The 24248-nt window shown below is 48.0% G+C and overlaps 1 protein-coding gene across 1 annotated transcript in view; it reads left to right on the forward strand.

Annotated features, from left to right (window-relative positions):
• The window catches only part of LOC112117294 (zinc finger protein 271-like), a 40135-nt gene extending 20424 nt beyond the window's left edge, over nucleotides 1-19711 (forward strand). Inside the window, exons 4-7 of the mRNA XM_026663355.2 lie at nucleotides 6620-6733; nucleotides 7145-8107; nucleotides 18737-19052; nucleotides 19149-19711. Coding sequence (XP_026519140.2) covers nucleotides 6620-6733; nucleotides 7145-8107; nucleotides 18737-19052; nucleotides 19149-19707 — 1952 coding nt within the window. The 3' untranslated portion in view covers nucleotides 19708-19711. The remainder of the gene's footprint in view (nucleotides 1-6619; nucleotides 6734-7144; nucleotides 8108-18736; nucleotides 19053-19148) is intronic.
• The last annotated feature ends 4537 nt before the right edge of the window (nucleotides 19712-24248 follow it).

Raw genomic sequence — 24248 nt, forward strand, 5'->3', positions numbered from 1 at the left:
TTGACTTCCGGGGGGCGGGGACAGGCGGCGGTGGCTCCGCCCACTCTGGCGGCTGTTCCGGCTCGTCCCTTCCAGGGGCGGCTGGGAGCCAGGCCGCCCTGCTACAGACCTCTACACTCCCCCTGGTGGTTGGAGCTAAATCCCTCACTGGAAGTCCTGGGGTGGGACAGGAAGTATAAAAGGAGAGCCCTGGCGCTCATTTGGGGCTGGCGCACGGGAGAGAGCAGACTAACCAATCATTCCAGGGAGCTGGGCTCTCAACAGGATCTGGAACTAGGCCCTGAGTGGAGCTGCGGCCAGAGCACACAGAGGAGTGCCCTGAGGAGCTGCCAGGACCACCATCAGATGAATGCTCTGAGGAGCTGTGAGGACTGCCAGTGGCCAAGTACCCCGAGGAGACAGAGGCCTGCATTCATCTGCCATGCACCTCAGCCAGGATGCCAGACCCCAGACTGCTTTGTCTGCTGTGTCTGCTCTGCCCCTGCCTAAAGGGTCCAGAGCTGATAGACTGATTGTGCTCTGCCCCGCCCAGGGAGCCAGAGCTCCCTTAGACTGTTACTTACTGTTGGCCCCAGCCAGAAGGGCCATAGAGTGTTTGTGGCTCTGCCCTGCACAGGGGGCTGGAGTTTCCACTACTAAGTGTGACTTGCAGTCTGCCTGTAGTGAGGCAGAGTGGCCTCCCTCCCCCCATCGAGAGCGTGGAACCACTAGACCGTATATCGACCATGGCTCAACGCTGATCAGGAAGGTGATGTTACTGTGCTGGTGCTTCTGGGACAGTGGCTATGGGGGCAGGATGGGATAAGGGAATCTGGGCCCTACGGCTAGCATCCTATTGAACAGGGGAAGCTCAGCTGCCCTACCTGACGCTCAGTGACGAGCAGGAAAGGGACTATGAAGTGGTTCAGGCAGCTGTCTTAGATTGGGTGGGCCTCTTGGCAGAAAAGTACTGGCAAAAATTTCGAGCCGCAGGATCGATGGGAGGATTATGGCCCCAAACTGACAGACTGGGCCACTCGTTGGCTAAGGCCAGACACACAACATGTGGCCAACATTATGGACACTGTCATTCTTGAACCGTTCCTTCAGAGTCTCCCAGACAGGACCCCGGTATGGGTCAGGGGGCATCAAACCGTCACCCTAGATGTGGCAGTTAACTAACAGAGGAGTTTGCAGAGGCAGACGTTCCCAGAAGGGGTCGGCAGTTTAAGGGTCTGGATCCAGGGAGGAAGATCAGAGAAGCTACATTGGGAAAGGGCGCTGAGAAGAAGAGGGCGGAGGCCAGGGGAACACTAGTGGCGTCTCGGGTGATGGTGTGTTACAAGTGTGGGTGGCAGGGACGTATAAAGAAAGACTGCCCATATATGGAGTGTGTAGGGTGACCAGATTGCAAGAATAAAATACTGGGACATGGGGTGGGGAGGGGAACCACAGACTTACAGCCCCCACCAGAGCCATAGGGGAGGGGTGTGTGACAGCGTACCCCATAAGGCTTTATGGGGGGGTGTTTATAAATGTATGTATGACATAACTGAAATATGTTTTGTGCTGCCTGTGCCATGTAACATATCTCCATAAAGGTTATGGTCTACTATATCTATTCATCCTATTTGTACATATATATCATTTTCTACTTGAGGTTAAGAATATGGGCTGTATGCTTGCTTGATTTCTAAGTAAGCTTTGTGAGGCATTTGGTCAGCTTCTTTAGGAAGGAATTCGCCAGGTTAAGTACCTGATCAGGAAACACTTGGGGAACAATGCATCTTGGAATGCTCCAATCCACATGAGAAGTCTTCCTGGAGACATGCAAGATACCATGTGGACAATGGCTTCGGCCTGTAAAGACTGAGTCATGCAGGGGCATGTGACTTGCCCAGGTGACTCCAAAACTCCATCTTGGAGCTGGACTTTGCATAGGAGGGAGGAGGGGGGTCTCCACCCACAAGAGAGAGTCTATTTAAACCTGTGGGAGACCCCTCCATTTTGTCTTCAGCTGGCTAAAGAAGGAGCCTCTCCACCCACCCAGGATACTTGAAGGAAACTGAAACAAAGGACAGTAACTACAGGGGTTGTGAGAGATTGCTGGACCCAGGCTAAAAGGAGATTAGCCTGTAAAAGGGAGCATTCTGGAACTGGTGAGGAACTTATCTGTATTTAGTTTGATTAGACATAGATTTGCGCATTTTATTTTATTTTGCTTGGTGACTTACTTTGTTCTGTCTGTTACTACTTGGAACCACTTAAATCCTACTGTCTGTATTTAATAAAATCACTTTTTATTTAGTAATTTACTCAGAGTATGTATTAATACCTGGGGGAGCAAACAACTGTGCATATCTCTCTATCAGTGTTATAGAGGGCGAACAATTTATGAGTTTGCCCTGCATAAGCTTTATGCAGGGTAAAACGGATTTATTTGGGTTTAGACCCCATTGGGAGTTGGGCATCTAAGTGCTAAAGACAAGCACACTACTGTGAGCTGTTGTCAGGTAAACTTGTAGCTTTGGGACAAGTGATTCAGACCCTGGGTCTCTGTCTGGAGCCAGATGGGAGTGGCTGGCTCAGCAAGACAGGGTGCTGGAGTCCTGAGCTGGCAGAGAAAACAGGAGCAGAAGTAGTCTTGGCACATTAGGTGGCAGCTCCCAAGGGGGTTTCTGTGATCCAACCCCTCACAGGGTGCACACAGTGCTAGGAAGCAGTGGGTCGGGGGTGCATGGCCCCAGCTCCGGCCCCTGGCGGCAGTCCTACTGCAAGCTGCCTGCCACAAGCTGCGGATTGGTCAGTGGCGCCCCGGCTCCAGCCACCGCTGCGAGCTGTGGGTCGGTTGGGGGCGCATGGCCCCATCTGCAGCCCCCAGCTCCAGTCTCAGTGCAAGCTGCCCCCTACAAGCCGTGGGTCGGTTGGGGGTGCACGGCCTGGGCTCCGGCCCCCTTGCAAGCTGTGGATCAGTCGGGGGCGCATGGCCCCGGCTCCAGCCCCCGCTGCAGGGAGAGGGTCTCAGGGCTGGGGCAAGGGGTTGGGGCACGGGAGAGTGTTCGGGGTGCTGACTCCAAGAGGGAGTTTAGGTGCGGGAGGGGACTCGGGGTTGGGGTATGGGCGAGGGTGTGGGCTCTGGGCGGGGCTTATCTCAGGCAGCTTACCTCAGGCGGCTCCCCGGAAGTGGCGACATCTCCCTCTGGGTCCTAGGTGGAGGCGTGGCCAGGCGGCTGTGCGTGCTACCTTGCCCGCAGGCGCTGCCCCGCACGCTTATGGCATGGGCAGCACACAGAGCCCCCCTGGCCATCCCTGCACCTAGGACCCAGAGGGAGCTGTCACCACTTCCAGGGAGCTGTGCAGAGCCAGGTACGGAGCCTGCCAGCCCTGTGCCAACTGGACGCCTGGCAAGCAACCCTACAATATGGGACAAATAGTGTCAGGTTCTTGTACCAAGATCAGGCCCTGTATTATTAAAATGATTATATAGTTGGGAACCCTGATGTGCACAGGTGCAACACTCACACTATAGGAACTTTTTTATATTTACAAATAAATAATTTATTAATACATTTAGCAAAGTCACACACTAACTCAGTAAGGTAGATAGAGATAATACAGAAAGTATATCTGAACATCCATACTCACACCATCCCTTGCAGAACAACCTGAAATGTTAGCCCTTATCTTCCTCATCGCTGTCACCTTCCTCATCTTCACCAGTGGCCATCATCCTGGCCCCTCGCAAGGGCTACATCTCTCTCCCCTACTGTCCATAGGGGTTTCTCCCCTCTTCCTTATTTGTAGTTCTTCCTCTTACCAATGTTCAGGTGTCTTTCTTCTATAGGTTAGCGTATTAATGATTTCACCCCAGTATCATATATGTCAATTCGTTGCCATGGCACTTTTGCGGTCAGATGTTCCGTCCAAAACCTTCCAGAAGCTGGTGTCAGTTCATGTTCTGTGGTTGGCTGATGTCATTATGGACAAAATTCCACCTCCTACACTCTACTTCCAGTTCCCCAAAACTTACGAGTTACCTAAGTTTATCTATACCGAAGTTCATAGGCCTCAAGCCTCATGCTAACTGCTGAAGCCAGTGTCTTACAGGATACAAGCCTGTAGGTCCTTGCATTACTGCTGAATATAATAAAGCAGAATATAAAGTTTTGTTAAACTGTTTGGTTTGGTGGTGGTATACTGACGTCTTCAAGGACTTGAACTGCAGCAGGTCGCACAACTCCTCCATTAACTGTGAGGTGACGTTTGTCCCTTGCTCTGTAAATTCTTTGGGGATCACTATTCAGGCAAATACTTTCATGAGCTTACTGGTGACGACAGCTGCCATTTCTGACCAGAGGGGAGTGGCCCCAGGGTATCTGGAGGCATAGTCCAAGATCACCAATCTACATTAGTACCTGGCTGCAGACGTTTTCAGCGGACCCACCAGCTCTGTGCCTGTCCATAAGAACGGCCATACTGAGTCAGAGCAATGGTCCATCTAGCCCAGTATCCTGTCTTCTGACAGGGCCCAATGCCAGATGCTTCCAAGGAAATGGACACAACAGGGCAATCATCCAGTGATCCTTCCTCTGTCCCCCAATCCCAGCACCTGCCCATCAGAGGGACCCCTGCAGAGGGGAGTAGTACCAGGGGGGCCTTTGAGATGTTTTTCTGGCTCACCCACTGGTACTTGGGGCAGGAGGCACAATAGTTCCGTGCCTCTGGGGTGGATGCCCGGCCAGTAGAACTCCGTGGTCACTCTGTTGAGTGTCTTCTCTGTCCCCAAGTGCCCCGGCACAGCAGTGCTTGGGCCAATTGAAGCATCTCCCCTTTGGAAATTCCTGGGTACCGAAGCTGCATTTGACTAACCCTGTCTCAGCCTGCTTCATCACCCAATATGATTTCTCCTCTAGCAGTTTCAAAATAGGGCCACTATTTCAGTTGCTGTGGGTCTAACACTTTGTCATGGGTGAGACGTTCATAAACCTGACTCAGGGTTGGGTCCCTCCTTTGCTCTCCCACAATGTTTATTTGTTAGACAGCAGGTCCAGGTTGAGAGGTGGTAGCAGGCCCCTACTGCCCCAGTTAAGTTCAGGTGAAAAGTCATTTGCCCATGAGGAGGGTGGTCCTTCTTCTGGATCTTTGGCCTCCAATGGAGCCATCTCCTCTTGGCACCTCCTCTTGGCCACCATGGCCATCTCCTGTCCTTCTGGTTCTTCTAGTTCGGCTCTAGACATCCCTGGACATCCTCCCTGAAAAACTTCCAGTCATGCCAAAGTATGACCAGAGAGGCCAGGTCCTTGGCCACTCTGGCCTGCACTGTCTCAGTGTGGTCTTGCAGAGTCAGTTGCACTTGTTTAATCGGACAGGGTTGCATGTCCCCGTGGATACACGGGAGGTAGACCATGCACCTAGATTCTCCTCCCAACCCCACCAACCACTCACTGACTAAACTCTGGCTGCAGCCAGAGTCTTTCAATCCTTTTATGTTTACTCCATTCACTAGCAAGGGGACTAATGTTTTCCCTGTGCCCCTTTTCTGAGCCCAGTTATCCGCTGTCCAGGCCTGCCCATAATTATAGTCCATGAATGGGCAGTCCCATCTGAAATGGCCTGGCTGCTCACATGCAAAACAGCCCCCACGAGATAAAGAGGTTTTGCATTAATTCTCCTGAGTGGCATGGCGCCTTCTGCTTGACCCAAATGTCTCCTGGTTAGCTGAGGGTGGGCTTCCAGTCTCCTCTATTGGCCTTTGTATCCCCCTCTACTAGGATTCAGTACCCAAATCACCCTGGATAGCCTCAGTGAGGTTTGGGCTCAGTGGTACTTGGGGCCCCGGAGGTGCACCAGTCTGACTTTTGGCATTTCAGCTTTGGACCAAAGGGACATCAGGTAGTTCTCCACCATGGCAATGGCCTCTGCCGAGGTCTCTGGTCAGTGTCTCATCTCCCACTCAAGCTTCCCCCCGGAGTTCAAAAGACCAGACCCTGTGGGGTCTTCTGGTTGGGAGAAGGCACGGCCTGGGGGCCTCACCAATGTGGTTCCATCCCAGGTTCAACCTTCCATGTGGCTCTTCAGGAGAAGGACCTGTTTTCCCTTCAACCTGTTCCCTTTCCCCCATTTCCCTGGACTTCTGAGCATCTTCTAACCTGCTCCTCCAGCTGAAGCATGCTCCACAGGCCAGGGGGCAGGGCTACCTGTACCCAGTAGTGTCCTTTAACCCCATCAGGCCCAGTGTGGGGACTGTGTACCCCATCACAGTTAAATACAATAGTATCAAGATATACCTGTGTTTATCATATCTGTCTGCCATTACATTGTTCACTCTGCTCATGTATTCTAATTCCTTCCGCCACCCGGTGTGTGTCTTGTCTATTTGGATTGTAAGTTCCTCAGGGCATGGACAATCTATTACTCTGTGTTTATACAATGCCTAGAACAATGGGGCCCCGTTTTTATTGGTCCTTAGGCATTAATGTAATGAACATGATTAATAATAACAACTGTCCTGCTGTTTGGATCCCAGGAAGTTGGCCTCGGGATGCTTAAAAATGAGCTGAGGGTAAAATTATGGAATTCTCTTTGTGACAAGTATCCTTCAAATTCAGCTGATCTTCCTCATTTTTGTTCTCTTACGCAGGGTTTCCAGTTTCCAAACCTGATGTGATCTCCCGGCTGGAACGAGGGGAAGAGCTGTGGGTCCAAGATCTCCAGGGCTCTGAGGAAAGAGAGCTCCAGAAAGGTGCCCAGACAGGTGAGGCCTCAGGTAACCAACTCAGAAACTGTCCATGAATGAAGAAAATGTTTGGGATTCCCTACAAAGATCTTGTGAGCTCTCCGAATTCAAAATTGTTCCCAGCAGGTGTGGCATCCTCATGGCAGATGTCACTCATGATTTACCACCTCTCCTGACTGACATCTGGCTCTAGCTCCCACCCCAATCTTCCTTCCCCCTGAGTGGGATGTAGACTCACAAATGACCTCTGTCCTCCAGGGAAGGGCTTTGGGAAGGGCGGGGAGAGGGTGGTAATCAAATCCTATTTGTTTGATCTCTCCAGCACTTATTTTGGTTTGTTCCCACCTTTTCCCATTCCTCTCCCTGAGGTTTCCTCTCTCCCCAGCACAGGGAGTGACCTATGTCTGGATTCTCTCTCTATCCTTCCAGGAGATGGGATGCTGAGTGAGAACGAGGAGAAGAGTCCCCACCTGGAAGATGCTGAGCAAGTAGAACCACATGGGACATTAACAGGAAGATCCAAAGGGAAAGTTTCTTGGAGTTGTGCAGAGGCAAAAGCCTGTGAGAGTCAGCATAGGCCAGAGAAAAGCTTCTGTAGTGGCTCAGATGTTATGAGACATGAAAGAATGAACATGGGAGAGAGACCCTACACATGCCTTGAGTGTGGAAAAAGTTTTAGTCAAAGCTCAAACCTCATCACGCATCAGATAATCCACACAGGAGAGCGGCCCTACATGTGCTCTGAGTGCGGGAAAAGTTTCAGTCGGCGCTCGGACCTGATCAAACATCAGAGAATCCATACAGGAGAGCGACCCTACACATGCTCTGAGTGTGGGAAAAGCTTCAGCCAGAGCTCAAGCCTCAACAAACATCAGAGAATCCACACAGGAGAGCGTCTCTACATGTGCCTTGAGTGCGGGAAAAGCTTTATAAACAGATCACACCTTCTCGCACATCAGAGAATCCACACAGGAGAGCGACCCTACACGTGCTCAGAGTGTGGGAACAGCTTCAAACTCCGCTCTCACCTCATCACACATCTGAGAGTCCACACAGGAGAGCGGCCCTACACATGCCTTCAGTGCGGGAAAAGCTTCAGCCAAAGGTCACAGCTTACTACACATCGGAGAATCCACACGGGAGAGCGACCCTACACATGCTCTGAGTGCGGGAAAAGCTTCAAACACAAGTCACACATGTTGGCACATCAAAGAATCCACACTGGGGAGACACCCTACACATGCTCTGAGTGTGGGAAAAGGTTTAGTGGGAGCTCAACATTCAGCATACATCAGAGAATCCACACGGGCGAGAGACCCTACTCGTGCGCGGAGTGTGGGAAAAGTTTTTGTTGGAGCTCAGCTTTTATCAAACATAAGAAAATCCACACAGGTGAGTAATGCCATAAATGTCTTGTCTAGGGTTCACCAAAGTTTTTTGGTAAAATACATTAGCTAATTCCCACAGTTTGTACCATTTTCTTCAGTGTGGTCCTTCAGCTCCATGTGAGTTGCCGGCCTCTGTCTTTTCCATCTCCCCACCTTCCCCTGATTTGGGGTGAATCCCATCATCCTTTATCAACTCTTTTGTCTTATATCTCCTGGGAGTGTCCCCCTCCTGCCAGAAATATCCATCAGCACCAGGTTGGGGAGATGGGGTAACCTTGACTAGCTACACTGAGGTAAAAGCTTGTCTCCACTGGGATTGTGCATGGCTCATCTTAGCGATCTTGTTGTAACAACACAACTACATAGAGACATAACAGTAGAGAGTAGTAGAGACATAACCTGGGTACCGTGACTGGGGTTAGCTTTCCCCTTGGCCTGAGCTCACCTCCATCATTTCCCCTAGTCTAGACAAACCCCGAGCATCATGTCGATACCATTCCCCTATTACAAAGTGATTCTTAGTCACCGAGTTCCCCTTTGGGGACAGATTGTCTCAATCCCAGTTGTTCTCACCTTGCTCAGGGTTGTGCTGGACAGAAGTATTTTTTCTACCATTTTCCTCATTTAAAATAGATTGAAATAGAACAAAGAGCAGGAGCAGGGCACGAAAAATGTGTCATTTCAGCCTCTGTGACACCCGAAGGAGATGGAATGAGTCAAAGGGATTCCCTCCTTCCCCATCACTGTCACAATCCCCCCTTGCCCCAGCAGCATTAGCTTCTGTGTAAGGCACAATAGCGTTTATCCTCCCACGTTCTACCCCTGCACCTCCCGAAGTGTCACGTGATGCCATGTTCTGTGTGCTCCCTGTGCTTAGATGTCATACTTTGAACCTAAATCAGACTCACTAGGGCTAGAGATGAAAGTTTCACAGACCTGGAAGGAGAATTTGAATGGATCCCAAACACAGAGTAGTCATTCTGTGCTTTCATCTCTTGGCAAAGCTGCTTCTGGGCTTTTTCCTGCTGAGCTGGGATTGTTGCAGATGGGAAGGTTGGCTGCTTTTCCCCCTTGTGATGAAACTAAATCTTTTGTAAGTAACGTGACTCAATAATAATGAGGTGGCACAGAGCGAAGGAAAATTGAATGGATCAGAGGCGAACGCAATGGGAGAATCTGTTTTGATTTATCAGATATAAACTGCTCTGGAATTTCATTTTATATGAAAATGAAAGTGTCTTCCGCCCCTCTGTGTTGTGTGTTTTTCTCTCTGTCCTGAAGGTGGTTTAGTCTCATAAATGGATATTACCTTTGTTTGACAGAATGTACCTCAGATTTATTGGGGACTTTGAGACAAATGACCATTTGCTAAAAGATAATATTTTATTTTATCTGTGTCTTTTTTCCCCACCCATGTATGGTGACATGGAGGAAGTTCAAGTGCAGTTCAGTAATTGGGAAAGAATACTGCAAACTATTGGGCATGCTCCCAAGAAAACAAACCATTTAAAAATTTGTACTCTGAAACAGTGAAAAAAGGCATACCGCAAATTGTGCAACGAACTGAAGTACCTGGACACCTTCACACTTGTTGTGGGTACACTATGAATAAAAAACAAGAGATGTTCAATAACTAGGCTTAATCAATTGATTAATCAATGATTATTAGTCGAAGATTAATACAGCTTAATACAGAAAGGAAGAGTGCCTACATTACCAGTCCCTGTGGAAGACAGGATTACAGTGCTCACAATGTCTGAGAGATTCTGTGCTTTATACCTAACTGGGGGGAGTTTCACAATTTTCCCTACATCACTTTATCTAATATATCTTTCTTTTCTATTTTCTGTGACATGTTTTTCATAGACAGTAATTGCTACACCTTCCATGTAGGGGATATGTTGTAAGTTTGAACATGACATATATTTTATATTTTGACAGTCATGCAGATATTAAACAAAAGCACACGACTTTGTTTTTAACATTGCAGGCATAGCATTACCTGTTTTTCTGTTATGTTTGTGCCTAGCCCTGAAATTACAATACTTCAGCTATCTCTTTCTGTAATGTAAATAAAAAAGCATTTAGGAAGATCTTAAAATGAGGACAATTCAAGAAACATAGTGATATTCTATACAGTATAATGTTAATGTTGTATATACTATGAATATTGGCTAACACTATTGACGTTACAGTCTTTCTCACACCTAACTTCATCTATAGTGTAGTAGCCTGGTATAGCACAACACCGAGAAGCTGTTGTATTTAAGTGTATTTTATAAGCTTCTTGTATCTTAGCCCTGGTCTACACTACGAGTTTAGGTCGAATTTAGCAGCATTAGATCTATTTAACCCTGCACCCGTCCACACGACAAAGCCATTTTTGTTGACTTAAAGGGGTCTTAAAATCGATTTCTGTACTTCTCCCCGACAAGGGGATTAGCGCTGAAATCGACATCACCGGGTCGAATTTGGGGGTAGTGTGGACGCAATTCAATGGTATTGGCCAGAGTGCTCCATTGTGCTCCAGAGTGCTCCATTGTGACCACTCTGGACAGCACTCTCAACTCAGATGTGCTGGCCAGATAGACAGGAAAAGCCCCGGGAACTTTTGAATTTCATTTCCTGTTTGGCCAGTGTGGCGAACTGATCAGTACAGGTAACCATGCAGAGCTCATCAGCAGAGGTGACCATGGAGTCCCAGAATCGCAAAAGAGCTCCTGCATGGACTGAACGGGAGGTACTGGGTCTGATATCACACTGTATGGGGAGACGAATCCGTGCTATCAGAACTCCGTTCCAAAAGACGAAATGCCAAAATATTTGAAAAAATCTCCAAGGGCATGAAGGACAGAGGCTATAACAGGGACCTGCAGCAGTGCCATGTGAAACTTAAGGCGCTCAGGCAAGCCTATCAAAAAACCAAAGAGGCAAACGGCTGCTCTGGGTCAGACCCCCAGACATGCCGCTTCTATCATGAGCTGCATGCAATTCTAGGGGGTGCCCCTACAACTACCCTGCCCCTGTACGTGGACTCCTGCAAGGAAGTCTCACGCAACAGGGATGAGGAAGATGATAGCGCACAGCAGGCAAGCGGAGAAACCGTTCTCCCCGACAGCCAGGAACTGTTTATCACCCTGGAGACATTGCCCTCCCAACCCGGGCTCCCGGACCTTGAAGGCGGAGAAGGCACCTCTGGTGAGTGTACCTTTGTAAATATAATACATGGTTTAAAAGCAAGCGTGTTTAATGATTAATTTTCCCTGAAGACTTGGGATGTATTCGCGGCCAGTAAAGCTACTGGAATGCAGTCAAGCAACATCCGTTCTTTATCTCTCTGTGTTAGCCTCAGGAGAGTGATATCATTCATGGTCACCTGGTTGAAATAGGGGAATTTTATTAAGGGGACATTCAGAGATGGCCATTCCTGCTGGGCTGTGTGCCTGTGGCTGAAAAGAAATCATCCCTACTGTTAGCCATGCGGTGGGGGGAGGGGTGAAGCGATCATTCCAGAGAATTGGGTGTAAGGGGGGGTTTAGTTGGGTTTGTGCTGCATGTTAACCCGAAAACCGCAGCCCCTCCTTTTAAATGGCCAACCCATTTTAAATGGTCAACCCAACTCTCCCTTTTTTTCCTCCCGCAGCTGCAAATGTTTCAACGCTCCCCCTATCATCTCCGTCCCAGAGGCTAGTGCAGATAAGAAGGCGAAAAAAACGTGATGAAATGTTCTCTGAGCTTATGCAGTCCTCCCACACTGAAAGAGCCCAGCAGAATGCATGGAGGCAGACAATGTCAGAGTCCAGGAAAGCACAAAATGAATGCGAAGATAGGAGGGACGCGCGAGAGGATAGATGGCTGGAGCAAGAGGAGCGGTGGCGGCAGCGTGATGAGAGGAGGCAGGATGCAATGCTGAGGCTACTGGAGGATCAAACTGATCCGCCCTCCTCCCCAACTTCCATAGCCTCCTCACCCAGATGCCCAAGAACACGGAGGGGACCCTCTGGGCACCCAACCACTCCACCCCAGAGGACTGCCCAAGCAACAGAAGGCTGTCATTCAATAAGTTTTGAAGTGCAGTGTGGCCTTGTCCGTCCCTCCTCCACCACCCCACCCGGTGCTTCCCTCCTCCCCCACCCCTCCCGGGCTAGCTTGGCAGTTATCCCCCTATTTGTGTGATGAATTAATAAAGAATGCATGAATTTGAAACAACAATGACTTTATTGCCTCTGCAAGTGGTGATCGAAGGGGGGAGGGGAGGGCGGTTGTTTTACAGGGCAGTAGAGTGAACCAAGGGGATGGGTTTTCATCAAGGAGAAACAAATAGAACTTTCACACCGTAGCCTGGCCAGTCATGAAACTGTTTTTCAAAGCTTCTCTGATGCGCAGCGCTTCCTGGTGTGCTCTTCTAACCGCCCTGGTGTCTGGCTGCGCGTAATCAGTGGCCAGGCGATTTGCCACCCCGCCATAAACAACTCCCCCTTACTCTCACAGATATTGTGGAGCACACAGCAAGCAGTAATAACGATGGGAATATTGGTTTAGCTGAGGTCTAACCCGGTCAGTAAACTGCGCCAATGCACTTTTAAACGTCCAAATGCACATTCTACCACCATTCTGCACTTGCTTAGCCTATAGTTGAACAGCTCCTGACTACTGTCCAGGGTGCCTGTGTATGGCTTCATGAGCCATGGCATTAAGGGGTAGGCTGGGTCCCCAAGGATAACTATAGGCATTTCAACATCCCCAACAGTTATTTTCTGGTCTGGAAAGTAAGTCCCTTGCTGCAGCCGTTCAGACAGACCAGAGTTCCTGAAAATGCGAGCATCATGTACCTTTCCTGGCCATCCCATGTTGATATTGGTGAAACGTCCCTTGTGTTCCACCAGTGCTTGCAGCACCAGTGAAAAGTACCCCTTTTGGTTTATGTACTGGCTCCCTTGGTGCTCCGGTCCCAAGATAGGGATATGCGTTCCGTCTATCGCCCCTCCACAGTTAGGGAATCCCATTGCAGCAAAGCCATCCACTATGACCTGCACATTTCCCAGAGTCACTACCCTTGATAGCAGCAGCTCAGTGATTGTGTTGGCTACTTGGATCACAGCAGCCCCCACAGTAGATTTGCTCACTCCAAATTGATTCCTGACTGACCGGTTGCTGTCTGGCATTGCAAGCTTCCTGAGGGCTATTGCCACTCACTTGTGAACTGTGAGGGCTGCTCTCATCTTGGTATTCTTGCGCTTCAGGGAAGGGGAAAGCAAGTCACAAAGTTCCATGAAAGTGCCCTTACGCATGCAAAAGTTTCACAGCCACTGGGAATCATCCCAGACCTGCAACACTATGCAGTCCCACCAGTCTGTGCTTGTTTCCCGGGCCCAGAATCGGCGTTCCATGGCATGAACCTGCCCCATTACCACCATGATGTTCACATTGCCAGGGCCCGTGCTTTGAGAGAAGTCTGTGTCCATGTCCTTGTCACTCTCGTCACCGCGTTGCCGTCGCCTCCTCGCCTCCTCGCCTGCTTTCGCAGGATCTGTTGCTGCATATACTGCAGGATAATGCGTGAGGTGTTTACAGTGCTCATAACTGCCACGGTGATCTGAGCGGACTCCATGCTTGCCGTGGTATGGTGTCTGCAGGAGAGCAGAGTGGCAGCGGAAGCGTGACGATGGTTTGCAGCCCTACTTCACTGTCTGCTGCCAGAGCAGGAGGGCAGAGTGACAGCAGAAGCGTGATGATGGTTTGCAGCCCTACTGCACTGTCTGCTGCCAGCAGCACCCAGGACACAACCGTGGTGGCTGAGCTGAGCGGGCTGCACGCTTGCCATGGTATGGCGTCTGCTCGGAAAAAAGGCATGAAACAATTGTCTGCCGTTGCTGTCACGGAGGGAGGGGCGACTGACGACATGTATCCAAAACCACCCGCAACAATGTTTTTGCCCCATCAGGCAGTGGGAGCTCAACCCAGAATTCCAATGGGTGGCAGAGACTGTGGGAACTGTGGGATAGCTACCACAGTGCAGCGCTCCAAAAGTCGACACTAGCCTCGGTACTGTGGATGCACTCCGCCGACTTAATGGGCTTAGTGGGGACACACACAATCGACTGTATAAAATCGCTTCCTAAAAAATCGACTTCTATAAATTCGACCTAATTTCGTAGTGTAGACGTACCCTTAGTTTTTGCAAAGCTTGCAAATTCTCCAGCACAGATACAAACGAGAAGTTCATACAAAGGTTACAGCATCTACCTACCATACCGTTTCAGAGAATTTAACATGAATATAAAGGACTTCAAATATAATATAATTTACATATGCACTGTTGACTACTTTCTTATTTTGATTATATAACACCACTATTCCACTTATAGTTGCTAACGATAATACATTTATATTTTTATCAGTTATCTCACTTTTACCCTTGTATTTACAAGAACTGATTTCCCAGTATATCTTATCTAGACAAACTGGTAGTTTGTAATCAAACAATTTACATCCCTGAAAAATAGTTCTGATTGCAAGAGTTTAGGTAAGCAAGTTACATTCCAGAATAATAGTTCCGTGTTAGAACTGAGGTTTCAGTAAAAATCCATTCTTACATGGTTGCTGTCATTGCAACAGCACTGCCGGGATTTCACAACCTATATTGTTCCACTTGTGTTTAGTTTAGCTGATTCAATTTGCTCAATAGTCAGATCGCAAAGCACTCTTGTCCAGTTCTGTCAGCTAGTGTTATGAAGCATTTGGGGTTTTAATTTAGTTTGGTAAACACAGTGTTATTCATGGTTATGGCAATATAATTTCAGATGATCTGGGAAGTGTATGCCCCAATCAGTGACTTGGAACTTGGCAAAAGGCCCATGGATTTGGATCCCAAAGTAATTGTGGTCCAGGCCCTACAGAAAGTTACTATTGAAAATATTTCCTTCTGAATCTTATGCACCTTAGTGCATGCTGCCTATTATTTGGGAAACCCAATAGCTATCTCTGTAGTGATGGAGAAAATGGAAGTGGCATTTTAGAATCATAAAATCAAAGGACTGGAAGGGACCTCGAGAGGTCATCTAGTCCAGACCCCTGCGCTTATGGCAGGACTAAGTATTATCTAGACCATCCCTGACAGGTGTTTGTCTAACCTGCTCTTAACAATCTCCAATGATGGAGATTCCACAATCTCCCTAGGCAATTTATTCCAGTGCCTAAAACCACCCTGACTGTTAGGAAGTTTTTCCTAATGTCCAACCTAAACCTTCTTTGCTGCAATTTAAGCCCATTGCTTCTTGTCCTATCCTCAAACGTTAAGAAGAACAATTTTTCTCCCTCGTCCTTGTAACAACCTTTTATGTACTTGAAAACTGTTATCATGTCTTCTCTTTTCCAGACTAAACAAACCCAGTTTTTTCAATCTTCCCTCACAGGTCATGTTTTCTAGACCTTTAATCATTTTTGTTGCTCTTCTCTGGACCTTCTCCAATTTGTTCACATCTTTCCTGAAATGTGGCGCCCAGAACTGGACACAATACAGTAACTCCTCAATGTTGTAGTTATGATCCTGAAAAATGCGACTTTAAGCAAAACCATGTTAAGCGAATCCAATTTCCCCATAAAAATTAATGTAAATGAGGGAGTTAGGTTCCAGGGAAATTTTTTTTCACCAGACAAAAGACTATTTTATATATATATATATATATATATATATATATACACACACACAGTATAAGTTTTAAACAAACAATTTAATACTGGTACACAGTGATGATGATTGTGAAGCTTGGTTGAGGTGGAGGAGTCAGAGGGTGGGATATTTCCCTTACTGCTAAATGATGAACTAGCTATTGGCTGAGCCCTCAAGGGTTAACTCTCTCACTCTGCAAAGCAGCAGGAATGGAGGGAGATATGCGCATTTCCCTTAAGTACACTGCCTTGTTAGTTAGATCAGCTTGCTGAGACCTCAGCCCTGGTATGTCCCCCCTGCTCTATGGAAGATGGGGTAAGAGGGGTGCAAGAGTAGGGAGGAGCAGGACACCCTGACAGCCCCCCTCTTCCTTCCCTCCCCCCCGGCACAGCAAGCAGGAGTCTCGGGGAGCAGCACATGGCAGTGGGGGGAGGGACACAGCTGAACTGCAGGCAGCTGCTGCACAGGGAACTTAGGGGAGCAGGGAGCTGATAGGGTGATGGGGGGCTGCCAGTCCACCCTGGTTCCAAGCCCCCACCAGCTAGCTCCAAGGGGCTGCTCTTCCTGTAAGCAGTAGACAAAGCAGGCAGCTGCCAAATGACATTAGAAGGGAGCATTACACAACTTTAAACGAGCACGTTCCCTAATTGATCAGCAACTTAACAATGAAACAACGTTAACTGGGACGACTTGAAGTGAGGAGTTACTGTACTCCAGTTGAGGCCTAATTAGTGCGGAGTAGAGCGGAAGAATTACTTCTCGTATCTTGCTTATAATACTCCTGCTAATACAGCCCAGAATGATGTTCGCTTTTTTCTGCAACAGTGTGACACGGTTGACTCATATTTAGCTTGTGGTCCACTATGACCCCCAGATCCCTTTCCGCAGTACTGCTTCCTAGGCAGTCATTTCCCATTTTGTATGTGTGCAACTGATTGTTCCTTCCTAAGTGGAGTACTTTGCATTTGTCCACATTGAATTTCACCCTATTTACTTCAGACCATTTCTTGAGTTTGTCCAGATCATTTTGAATTTTAATCCTATCCTCCAAAGTGCTTGCAACCCCTCTCAGCTTGGTATCGTTCGCAAACTTTATAAGTGTACTCTATGCCATTATCTAAATCACTGATGAAGATATTGAACAGAACCAGACCCAGAACTGATCCCTGTGGGACCCCACTCAATATGCCCTTCCAGCATGACTGTGAACCATTGATAATTACTCTCTGGGAATCGTTTTCCAACCAGGTATGCACCCACCTTATAATAGCTCCATCTAGGTTGGATTTCCGTAGTTCATTTATGAGAAGATCATGTGAGACAGTATCAAAAGCCTTACTAAATTCAAGATATACCACATCTTCCGCTTCCCCTCTATCCACGAGGCTTGTTACCCTGTCAAAGAAAGCTATCAGGTTGGTTTGACATGATTTGTTCTTAACAAATCCATGCTGACTGTTACTTATCACCTTATTATCATCTAGATGTTTGCAAATTGATTGCTTAATTATTTGCTCCATTGTCTTTTCAGGTACAGAAGTTAAGCTGACTGGTCTGTAATTCCCTGGGTTGTACCTTTTTATAGATTGGCACTATAATTGCCCTTTTCCAGACTTCTGGAATCTCTCCCATCTTCCATGACTTTTCAAAGATAATCGCTAATAAGCTCATCCCTTGTAGATACTGCAAATGTGTATAAAATGAAATTAGTGTTGAATGTGAGACGGCTGCAGAATTATACCTGTTTTTAATAAACACCCCAAAATCCCTGGGTTACAGGGATTCTGATCCAGACCAGGATCTAGTCGCTATCTTAGATCTGTGGCACTAGATTAAATAAGTAAACCAGGCATGTTTGGGGAAGCTATTCCTCACTATCACTACTGACATTTGGTGCGGTTTGGTAAGGATGCTAATCCAGAGAAGTGTCAAGTTACCCCAACCAAGGCCAAGGATTATACAAGAACTCAGGTAGAAATAGTAGGTACCCAGTGGTTGATTTTCACCCCAGAGATGGAAACTATGATGACCCATGGCCCAGCTAAACTATTTATTTTCAGAACACTACTCCTTAGTTCAGTGCCATTCATTCTGGACCCAAAGGATGCCATGGTTAAATTGGGAGCAATTGTCCTTTGCCATTTGGGTTGAAAGCTTCATGGGGTAAAGAGAGAAATAGTTGATGCCTTCAGAGGACATTCCTTCCCCATCTGACGGCCTTTTTGGACAAGGAGCACTTCCATGCTGTGCATGTGATGATGGTCAGTGAAGGAATGAATGTGTCAGACTCCAAGTTCAAACTGCAGGATACAGGAATGTTGAGTCTTGATTCTATGCTTTCATCTCTCAGCTTTGCTCTTGTGCCTTATGCATTTGCATCACTTCTCCACCTCCTGCTTCCTTGACAGATTAGAAAATGTGAAAATAAAATACAGGTGGTTTTCTCATGATGCAAATCTTCTCACATAGTGTGAGACCCCTTCCACCAACGCTTACAGCAGAAGACATTGGGTATGTCTACACTGCAGTGTAATCCCAGCTTAGTGGGACTCAAGTCAGATGACCCATGTTAAGAAACCCTAGGCTTGAGTGTCTGCAATCTATTTTAACCCTATGTTAGACTTTTCTAACCTGTGCTGCAACCTAGTGCTCTGGTGTCCACACAGCAGTGTGCAGACTTGAGTCAAAGTAACCACATCCCGGAGTCCCTTGTTCCCCCATACCCCAAATGTGGCCGCTCTAGCTCTTGGACCGTGGTGTACTGTGTGAAAATGTACTACCCACCTCTCTGTCATCTGGGGAAGGGCTTTGGCAGGGGAGAGGGTGGAAATCAAATCCTGTTTTGTCTCTCCTGCACTTATTTTGGTTTGTTCCCACCTTTTCCCATTCCTCTCCCTGAGGTTTCCTCTCTCCCCAGCACAGGGAGTGACCTATGTCTGGATTCTCTCTCTATCCTTCCAGGAGATGGGATGCTGAGTGAGAACGAGGAGAAGAGTCCCCACCTGGAAGATGCTGAGCAAGTAGAACCACATGGGACATTAGCAGGAAGATCCAAAGGGAAAGTTTCTTGGAGTTGTGCAGAGGCAAAAACCTGTGAGAGTCAGCATAGGCCAGAGAAAAGCTTCTGTAGTGGCTCAGATGTTATGAGACATGAAAGAATGAACATGGGAGAGAGACCCTACACATGTCTTGAGTGTGGAAAAAGTTTCAGTCAAAGCTCAAACCTCATCACGCATCAGATAATCCACACAGGAGAGAGGCCCTACATGTGTTCTGAGTGCGGGAAAAGTTTCAGTCGGCGCTCGGACCTGATCAAACATCAGAGAATCCATACAGGAGAGCGACCCTACACATGCTCTGAGTGTGGGAAAAGCTTCAGCCAGAGCTCAAGCCTCAACAAACATCAGAGAATCCACACAGGAGAGCGTCTCTACATGTGCCTTGAGTGCGGGAAAAGCTTTATAAACAGATCACACCTTCTCGCACATCAGAGAATCCACACAGGAGAGCGACCCTACACATGCTCAGAGTGTGGGAACAGCTTCAAACTCCGCTCTCACCTCATCACACATCTGAGAGTCCACACAGGAGAGCGGCCCTACACATGCCTTCAGTGCGGGAAAAGCTTCAGCCAAAGGTCACAGCTTACTACACATCGGAGAATCCACACGGGAGAGCGACCCTACACATGCTCTGAGTGCGGGAAAAGCTTCAAACACAAGTCACACATGTTGGCACATCAAAGAATCCACACTGGGGAGACACCCTACACATGCTCTGAGTGTGGGAAAAGGTTTAGTGGGAGCTCAACATTCAGCATACATCAGAGAATCCACACGGGCGAGAGACCCTACTCGTGCGCGGAGTGTGGGAAAAGTTTTTGTTGGAGCTCAGCTTTTATCAAACATAAGAAAATCCACACAGGTGAGTAATGCCATAAATGTCTTGTCTAGGGTTCACCAAAGTTTTTTGGTAAAATACATTAGCTAATTCCCACAGTTTGTACCATTTTCCATCTCCCCACCTTCCCCTGATTTGGGGTGAATCCCATCATCCTTTATCAACTCTTTTGTCTTATATCTCCTGGGAGTGTCCCCCTCCTGCCAGAAATATCCATCAGCACCAGGTTGGGGAGATGGGGTAACCTTGACTAGCTACACTGAGGTAAAAGCTTGTCTCCATTGGGATTGTGCATGGCTCATCTTAGTGATCTTGTTGTAACAACACAACTACATAGAGACATAACAGTAGAGAATAGTAGAGACATAACCTGGGTACTGTGACTAGGGTTAGCTTTCCCCTTGGCCTGAGCTCACCTCCATCATTTCCCCTAGTCTAGACAAACCCCGAGCATCATGTCGATACCATTCCCCTATTACAAAGTGATTCTTAGTCACCGAGTTCCCCTTTGGGGACAGATTGTCTCAATCCCAGTTGTTCTCACCTTGCTCAGGGTTGTGCTGGACAGAAGTATTTTTTCTACCATTTTCCTCATTTAAAATAGATTGAAATAGATCAAAGAGCAGGAGCAGGGTAGGAAAAATGTGTCATTTCAGCCTCTGTGACACCCGAAGGAGATGGGGTGAGGCAAAGGGATTCCCTCCTTCCCCATCACTGTCACAATCCCCCCTCACCCCAGCAGCATTAGCTTCTGTGTAAGGCACAATAATGTTTATCCTCCCCATGTTCCACCCATGCACCTCCCAAAGTGTCACGTGATGCCACGTTCTGAGCGTTTTCTATGCTTAGGTGTCACACTTTGATCCTAAATCAGACTCACTGCGGCTAGATGTGAAAGTGTCACAGACCTGGAAGGGGGATTTAAATGGATTCCAAACACAGCGTAGTCATTCTGTGCTTTCATCTTGGCTTCCAAAGCTGCTTCTGGCCTTTTTCCTGCTGAGCTGGGATTGTTTGCAGATGGAAAGTTTGGCTGCTTTTCCCCCTTGTGATGAAGCTAAATCTTTTGTACATAACATGACTCAATAATAATGAGGTGGCACTGAGTGAAGAGAGTTTGAATGGATCAGGGGAGATGGGAGAATGTGTTTTGATTTTGAGTTATCAGCTATATCCTGCTCTGGAATTTCATTTTATATGAAGCTGAAAGTGTCTTCTACTCCTCTGTGTTGTGGGGTTTTCCTTTCTTTTCTTAAGGAAGATTGGTCTCATAAATGGATATTACTTTTATTTGACAGACTGTACCTCAGATTTACAGGAGAAGACAGCGGGAATGTCTACACTGTAATAAGTAACAGAGGGGCCTGTGGCATCTTTAAGACTAACAGAAGTATTAGGAGCATAAGCTTTCGTGGGTAAGAACCTCACTTCTTCAGATGCAAGTAATGGAAATCTCCAGAGGCAGGTATAAATCAGTATGGAGATAATGAGGTTAGTTCAATCAGGGAGGGTGAGGTGCTCTGCTAGCAGTTGAGGTGTGAACACCAAGGGAGGAGAAACTGCTTCTGTAGTTGGATAGCCATTCACAGTCTTTGTTTAATCCTGAGCTGATGGTGTCAAATTTGCAAATGAACTGGAGCTCAGCAGTTTCTCTTTGGAGTCTGGTCCTGAAGTTTTTTTGCTGTAAGATGGCTACCTTTACATCTGCTATTGTGTGGCCAGGGAGGTTGAAGTGTTCTCCTACAGGTTTTTGTATATTGCCATTCCTGATATCTGACTTGTGTCCATTTATCCTCTTGCGTAGTGACTGTCCAGTTTGGCCAATGTACATAGCACAGGGGCATTGCTGGCATATGATGGCATATATAACATTGGTGGACGTGCAGGTCAATGAGCCGTGATGTTGTAGCTGATCTGGTTAGGTCCTGTGATGGTGTTGCTGGTGTAGATATGTGGGCAGAGTTGGCATCGAGGTTTGTTGCATGGGTTGGTACCTGAGTTAGAGTTGTTATGGTGCGGTGCGTGGTTGCTGGTGAGAATATGCTTAAGGTTGGCGGGTTGTCTGTGGGCGAGGACTGGCCTGCCTCCCAAGGTCTGTGAAAGTGAGGGATCATTGTCCAGGATGGGTTGTAGATCACTGATGATGCGTTGGAGAGGTTTAAGCTGAGGACTGTAGATGATGGCCAGTGGAGTTCTGTTGGTTTCTTTTTTGGGCCTGTCTTGTAGCAGGAGGCTTCTGGGTACACATCTGGCTCTGTTGATTTGTTTCTTTATTTCCTTGTGTGGGTATCGGAGTTTTGAGAATGCTTGGTGAAGATCTTGTAGGTGTTGGTCTCTGTCTGAGGGGTTGGAGCAGATGCGATTGTACCTCAGTGCTTGGCTGTAGACGATGGATCGTGTGGTGTGACCGGGGTGGAAGCTGGAGGCATGAAGGTAGGCGTAGCGGTCGGTGGGTTTTCGGTATAGGGTGGTGTTAATGTGGCCATCGCTTATTTGTACGGTGGTGTCCAGGAAGTGGACCTCCCGTGTAGATTGGTCCAGGCTGAGGTTGATGGTGGGGTGGAAGCTGTTGAAATCATGGTGGAATTCTTCCAGGGTCTCCTTCCCATGGGTCCAGATGATGAAGATGTCATCAATATAGCGTAGGTAGAGAAGGGGCATGAGTGGACGAGAGCTGAGGAATCGTTGTTCCAGGTCAGCCATAAAAATGTTGGCATATTGTGGGGCCATGCGGGTGCCCATAGCGGTGCCACTGGTCTGGAGGTATATGTTGTCACCAAATTTGAAATAATTGTGCGTGAGGATAAAGTCACAGAGCTCAGCAATAAGTTGTGCTGTGTCATCATCAGGGATACTGTTCCTGACAGCTTGTATTCCATCTGTGTGTGGGATGTTTGTGTAGAGAGCCTCTACATCCACGGTGGCTAGGATGGTGTTTTCTGGGAGGTCACCAATGCATTGTAGTTTTCTCAGGAAATCTGTGGTGTCACGGAGATAGCTGGGAGCGCTGGTGGCGTAGGGTCTGAGTAGGGAGTCCACATATCCAGACAGTCCTTCAGTGAGAGTGCCAATGCCCGAGATGATGGGGCGTCCAGGATTTCCAGGTTTGTGGATCTTAGGTAGTAGATAGAATAACCCCGGTCGGGGCTCTAAGGGTAAGTTGATTTGTTCCTGTGTTAGTGTAGGGAGTGTCCTGAGTAGATGGTGCAGTTTCTTAGTGTATTCCTCAGTGGGATCTGAGGAAAGTGGCCTGTAGAATTTGGTATTGGAGAGTTGTCTGGCAGCCTCCTTCTGGTAGTCAGACCTGTTCATGATGACAACAGCACCTCCTTTATCAGCCTCTTTGATGATAATGTCAGGGTGGTTTCTGAGGCTGTGGATGGCATTGCGTTCTGCACAACTTAGGTTATGAGGCAAGCGATGTTGTTTTTCCACAATTTCTGCCTGTGCACGTCGGCGGAAGCATTCTATGTATAGGTCCAGACTGTCATTTCGACCCTCAGGAGGAGTCCATGTGGAGTTCTTCTTCCTGTGTTGTTGGTGGGAGGGTATCTGTGTATCGGTGCGCTGTTCAGTGTTATCTTGAAAGTATCCTTTGAGTCGAAGGCGGCGAAAGTAGGCTTCCAGATCACCGCAGAACTGTATCATGTACACTGTAATGTAATCCCAGGGTTAGTGGGACTTGAGTCTGACCTTTGTGAAGAAATCCTGGGTGTGTTCGACTTTTCTAACCTGTGCTGGAACCTAGGGCTCTGGCATCCACACCAGCAGTGCGCAGACCCGAGTCAAAGTACCCACATCCCATACTCCCTTGTGTTCCCCCGACCCCCCAAATGTGGCCGCTCTAGTTCCAGGACTGTGGTGCACTTTGGGAAAATTTACCGCCCACCCTGCATGTTACCAGGAAGCAGCTCGCTTTGCCAAAGGCTTGATGGGTTCGCTCTCCTTTGCACACCCAGGAGACTCTCTGATAGTGTGCTTACAGATCAGTAGTCAGAAGCGAATGGGTTAATGCTGACCTGAGCAGCTGCCATTTGCAAAGGGGGGAAGGCTTCTGTTTTCAGTAGAGTGGATTGCAGATAGTTGGGGGAGAGAGGACTAAGGAATTTGTCCCATGGAATTGTGGGATACTTCCAGCTGACTCCTGGGACCCCAGTCAAGCAGGGCTGCATCTACACTGCAAAGCAATGGGGCTCAGACCCTGGATCTCAGCTTACCTTGCGCTTGGGCCCTCCAGCCTTGCAGGGTCCTGGGACCCTGGGTCTGAGCCCTAGGTTAGCGCAATTGCAGTGTAGATGCAAAAGGGCTTAGGCTTGAGCCTGGGCTCAATCCCAGTCTTATGCTGCAGTATAGACACACCCCAGAGACAAATGAACTCTAAGGGTATGTCTACACTATGAAATTAGATCGAATTAATAGAAGCCGGTTTTATAGAAATCGGTTGTATACAGCCGATTGTGTGTGTCCCCACATAAAATGCTCTAAGTGCTCTAGTCGGCGGACCGCGTCCACAGTACCGAGGCTAGCGTCGACTTCCGGAGCATTGCACTATGGGTAGCTATCCCACAGTTCC

The sequence above is a fragment of the Terrapene carolina genome, unplaced genomic scaffold, assembly GCF_002925995.2.
Source record: "Terrapene carolina triunguis isolate 2854851 unplaced genomic scaffold, T_m_triunguis-2.0 Scaffold33363, whole genome shotgun sequence".
NCBI classification, from domain to species: Eukaryota; Metazoa; Chordata; order Testudines; family Emydidae; genus Terrapene; species Terrapene triunguis.